This window comes from Oryza brachyantha, chromosome 6, assembly GCF_000231095.2.
Source record: "Oryza brachyantha chromosome 6, ObraRS2, whole genome shotgun sequence".
Lineage (NCBI taxonomy): Eukaryota > Viridiplantae > Streptophyta > Magnoliopsida > Poales > Poaceae > Oryza > Oryza brachyantha.
This window is the reverse complement of record NC_023168.2, coordinates 19,645,218-19,650,448: the sequence shown is the minus strand read 5'-3', so window position 1 is coordinate 19,650,448 and position 5,231 is coordinate 19,645,218. Positions and strand designations below refer to the sequence as shown.

General features: G+C 40.6%; 1 protein-coding gene across 5 annotated transcripts; it reads left to right on the top strand.

Annotated features, from left to right (window-relative positions):
* Positions 1 to 500: 500 nt before the first annotated feature.
* LOC102710598 (cold-responsive protein kinase 1-like) lies at positions 501 to 4,936 on the top strand. Of its 5 annotated transcripts, none has more exons than XM_006656310.3 (8): positions 501 to 725; positions 1,907 to 1,982; positions 2,171 to 2,354; positions 2,469 to 2,584; positions 2,659 to 2,869; positions 2,958 to 3,195; positions 3,820 to 3,970; positions 4,385 to 4,936. In XM_006656310.3, exons 3-8 carry the CDS (start codon positions 2,285 to 2,287, stop codon positions 4,742 to 4,744), a joined length of 1,146 nt encoding a protein of 381 aa, XP_006656373.1. In that variant the 5' UTR covers positions 501 to 725; positions 1,907 to 1,982; positions 2,171 to 2,284; the 3' UTR covers positions 4,745 to 4,936. The 5 variants fall into 5 exon arrangements, with proteins under 5 accessions (XP_006656373.1, XP_006656372.1, XP_006656374.1 ...); XM_006656309.3 differs by having other exon boundaries at positions 2,158 to 2,354; XM_015838742.2 differs by lacking the exon at positions 501 to 725 and adding an exon at positions 755 to 1,095 and having other exon boundaries at positions 2,158 to 2,354.
* Positions 4,937 to 5,231: the final 295 nt, after the last annotated feature.

The window sequence follows — 5,231 nt, the reverse complement described above, 5'->3', positions numbered from 1 at the left end:
CCGAGCTTGAGCTGAGCTCGAGCTCGATGCGCATGGTGGCCGCGTGCCTCGCCCTCGGGAGGGGTACGCTCTGGTCAACGCTTTGACAGCGGCGTGCGTGGTTGCTGGTTTCTTAGGCCCCGTTTAGTTCTAAAAATTTTTCGATCAAAACATCATATTGAATCTTTAGACGTTTAAATAGAGCATTAAATATCAATAAAACGAAAAACTAATTATACAGTTATGCGAGAAATCGTGAGACGAATTTTTTGAGCCTAATTAGTCTATGATTAATCATAAGTTGCTACAGTAACCTACGTGTGCTAATAATAAATTAATTAGACTTAAAAAATTCGGCTCCCGGTTATCAGGCGAGCCATAAAATTTGATTTTTTATTTATGTCAAAAACCCTTTCTCCGACGTACAGTCAAATTCGCTTTTCTATCTAAACGCAGCCTTAAAAAATCGCCTTTGTGCCTCTCTCTCCCTCCCTCTCTCTCTCTTTGCGGGCAAGAAAAGAAGAGCTGCCATTTTCAATCTTCCTCCTCCGCGGCCGGCCGGAGCAGAGGGTTTTCCGGCGGGTTTTCTTGTGCGGCGTGGGGGGCGGGGGGCGGCCGAGCCTTTCTACGGCGGGGCGGTTTCGACTGGCGGCCGCCGGGCGGGAACCGTCGGGGTTCGTCGTGTCTTGCTGCTGGGGAGATCGTCAGCTTCGCCGGTTGGATCCGGCCCTCTCGTGTTGGCCGAGGTCAGATTATCTGTCTAATATGGAATTTAGCACGGAAAGATTCGATCTTTAATCTCCTTGTTTTCTTGTGATCTCTTATCATCTGTTATGCTTGTGGTCTTGAAATAAAGGAGCCAGCTCAGTAATGATGATCAAACATGAGTGAGTAATTCATGAAGGATATTGATTTCGCTAGACACTGTTGGTGATACAACAATTCGTCAACTTTAGTGATGAGATTTTAATCTAGTACTAGTATTCGTTATGGCTATGTTCGTCAGTATCATAATTAATGGGTGAAACTTTTGCTAGATCATGGTAGGACTGTAGAAGAAAAGAAATGCAACAAGGACATATAATTGGCGAGTTGGAAACTTGGAATTAAATAGTGGTATGTGCAAGTTGAGCCCAATCATACGTTTTGCAAATCAATTAGTCCGTACCATAGACATCGGCGTAGATATTCCTATTCTGGCTGTTCAGTGCCATGGGTTACAATCCGTTGTTCTGCATCACGATGAAAGCGAGATGATGTACCTCTGGCCCTGGTAGATACCTTTTATTGTTGATTGATGCTGTTTGGGTAGGGTGTCCTCTCTTGCGCTTTCAGAAAAATCTGCACGGCTATCTTTCGTTAGGTTTGTTGGGTGCTTATCCATTTAGGAATGGTCATGATGTTGATGTCTACCCAAGAGGCCAAGAAAGATATATAGCCACTAGCGAGTAGAGACCATTTGATGTATAGAAATGCTGTAGTGGTCCTGGGATCCTGGCCGACTTCCATTCATTGTAAATTCACCTAAATTGTGCTTGCAACAGTTAAAACTCCATGTGAGTTGGGATTGATCTACATCATTGACTTTGCTGCTCACGCTTGAACTTTAAGCTAAGCAATGGCCAATGTAGTTTGTATGGCCAATCGGACAATGGGACTTGGTACTTCTGAAAATACTATACTTCCAGAATCGTAGTTTGTAACTGGGGAAGCTTGTGATTGTAATAGGCATCACACAAATGTTTTCTTTGTTATCGTCTGCTAATAAAAAATTAAGGCCATTACTTTGTACAGCAATTTCTCTAGGGTTAATCCAAGATTTCTTTTTAAGAGCTCTTAATTGCCTGATCCTCAGCAAAAAAAATGAAAAACTCTTAACAACTCTACCATTGCTTACATAACACATTTTTTCTGTTTTGTACTGCAGTGCATATACACGTGTCTACATTATGTACTGTTTTTAGTAACATGAAGCTGTTGTTTCAGTTTTCACAATTACCAAGGTACACTGATTATTCTCTAAGTTGCAGCTCCCATTATTCTATGAAAAAAATATTATTCTACTCTAATGTAAATATTGAGTTAATGTTTGAGACGACATTCTGCTGGTGGCGAAGCATGTTGTTTTTATCTTCAAATCTTTCATATGCTGTCCTGGCCCCTGACCTCTGTTTATAGTCTTCTGTTTCAGGATACAATGGTTGTTGCCGAGTATCTATGATCTCTGCGTACTGACATTGAACTGCCATCTCAATTAGCCAATCACAACACAACTGCGTTTTCTATAGCCTGAAACATCTCAGTAATGAGTTGTTTTCCCCTCTTTTTCAAAAGGTCAAGGACCGTGCAGCAACAAACTGATCCATCTAATGAAGGTTGCCAATTTTACACACAAAGTTTTATAATATCACTATCTGGATTGTGATATGCTGTTCCTGAACATTTCATCAATCTGCATTTCTCTGTAATGTTTAAATTTATTTCCACAGACTTTGCTGGTGCTGAGAACATTACAAGATACAGCTATAAGGAGCTGGCTAAGGCAACACTGAATTTTGACCAATCCAATAAGATTGGTGAGGGAGGTTTTGGACCTGTATACAAGGTTATACATTTATCAATGTTGTACTGGACTGATTATCTTACATGTGTTTGACATTTGCCTGCTTTTCATTTCAGGGAACTCTGAAGGATGGAACAAATGTTGCAGTAAAGTTACTGTCTTTACAGTCTAGACAAGGTGTGAAGGAGTTCCTCAATGAACTTATTGCAATCTCTGACATTTCTCATGAGAATCTTGTCAAACTTCATGGCTGTTGTGTGGAGGGGAGGCACAGAATACTCGTGTACAATTATCTTGAAAACAATAGCCTTGCACATACCCTTCTAGGTAGTTTGTCTTATACTGAATCCTGTATATTCTTTTCTGCTTGGGAAAATGCTTATGCTCTGAAACCTTGTGCTTGCCATATTTTAAGGTTCTAGGCAAAGTAACATACAGTTCAACTGGAGAACTCGAGTAAATATATGCATTGGTGTTGCCAGGGGACTGGCATTCCTTCATGATGGTGTCCGCCCTCACGTTGTCCACCGGGACATCAAAGCCAGCAATATACTTCTTGATAAAGACCTCACACCGAAAATTTCTGACTTTGGTTTAGCAAAGCTTCTACCCTCAGATGCATCACATGTTAGCACAAGAGTCGCAGGAACACTGTAAGTAATACGGAGTAGTGTGTTATCTGATTTGCTAGTCATGCGTGCTTTGGATGCTAATATTTTTAGTCCACTGAACTTAGGCCTTGTTTAGTTTGCAAAAACATCACATCAAATTTTTGGACACATATTTGAAGTATTAAACGCAGTCTAATTACAAAACAAATTTTAGATTCCACCTGGAAACCGCGAGACGAATCTTTTGAGTCTAATTAATCCATCATTAGCATAAGTTGGTTACTGTAGCACTTATAGCTAATCACATCCTAATTAGGCTCAAAAGACTCGTCTCATGATTTTCCTCGTAACTGTGTAATTAGTTTTAATGTTCATGTATATTTAATATTTAATGCTTCATTTAGATGTCCAAATATTCGATATGATGTTTTTGGGATAAGTTTTTAAGAACTAAACATGGCCTTACTTGGGAGAAGAGTATGTACTATTAGTCACTATATGTCCATCAAATTTTGCTCTCTGTTTTTCTTGAGATCCTTTGTCTGTTGATACAAAAGGTGCACATAACAGGGAGTAAAAAGCAAACTAGCATGTGATAACATAAAAACGAATATGCGCACCCTGCTACCCTGTCTCTTCCTTTTCTCATAGCATTTTTGCTTCCAGAGGTTACTTGGCTCCTGAATATGCAATCCGAGGACAAGTGACACGGAAGTCAGATGTTTATAGCTATGGTGTTCTTCTTGTGGAAATAGTCAGTGGAAGATGCAACACTGACACCAAATTGCCCTACGAAGACCAGATCCTTCTCGAGAAGGTATGGCATTTTCTGTTCTAAATACTAAATATGAGCATCTCTCTACTTGGACAAAATACATAACTTCTCAATTTGAGGTTAATGCTGTACAGTTGTTGGCTTGTTGCTCAACTTTACTGTTTATCGTCCAATTACTTGTCATGTCTTAATGACTAAATAATTAACAGTCCCTTTAATATTAATTACCTTTTCTGTATTTATTTTGAGTAGTAAGGCCTGGGGTTCCAGAGATCAATGCTGTTAGAGTTCTAAGTCACTCTAAAGCAAGTATTCCATGCTTAGCAACTGTTCTATTTATCATAGTACTACAAATATCAAAATTTCTATGTGTTATTCAGAGACAAAACTTAACCTCTTGGGGCTTGTGTCATCCGCTACTATGTTACCCAGATATTGATTGACCTCCCTTTGCAGACATGGAAATATTATGACCAGGGGCATTTGGAGGAGATCATAGACAGTTCTATCGGCGATGACGTGGATGTCGATGAAGCCTGCAGATTCTTGAAAGTTGGTCTCTTGTGCACCCAGGACATCACAAAACGTCGACCGTACATGTCCACGGTGATCAGCATGTTAACAGGTGAGATGGAGGTCGACAAAGAGAAGATCAACAAGCCTGATGTAATCAGGGACTTCAGTGATCTCAAGCTCAGGAGCAAGGCCACATCATCCTCCTCATTGTTGACCTCCATCATGGCGCACTCAACTCCCTCGTCGTCTCAAGAGACGACGCGCACCTCCATCACATTCACCGCGATATCGGACCGCTGACTGATGGGGCTCTCTCTGCAAGTGTAAAGTGTGTAGAGTAAGAGTAAAAAAAACGTAGCATAGGCGAGATTATTTTCATCTTTGTTGCTTGCATAATCTTGTATGTAGTATTTGCATCATCCCCCATGTATTGAAACCTTAACACATTTGTTGAGCCAGGCCCAGAGATATACAACCCATTTATGTCTTGAATTGACTGTCAGGGTGTCACCAAGAAATCAATCCAGTGATTGCTGGAAAGCAAGTTGCAGACTACATAACTGAAGGTGCTAGCTTCAACTCTGTCAGGGTGTCACCGAGAAAAACCAATCCAGTGATTGCTGAAAAGCAAGTTTGCATATACATAACTGAAGCTGAAGTTGCTAGCTTCAGAATCTACGCAATTTTAGCTTAGCCCACAATGTGTGTGCACTGTGCACATTCTGTCCTGTCCTTTGGCCCCAAGTTAGTTTCTGTGTATCTTGTGAGCAGTTTCTTCTCTTCTCTT

Coding starts and splice junctions, on each gene's coding strand:
- LOC102710598 (XM_006656311.3), top strand. CDS start 2,285: ATGAGTTGTTTTCCCCTCTTTTTCAAAAGGTCAAGGACCGTGCAGCAA. Junction 2,585..2,658: donor GTTTTGGACCTGTATACAAG/GTTATACATTTA, acceptor TTTTCATTTCAG/GGAACTCTGAAGGATGGAAC. Junction 3,196..3,819: donor ACAAGAGTCGCAGGAACACT/GTAAGTAATACG, acceptor TTTTGCTTCCAG/AGGTTACTTGGCTCCTGAAT.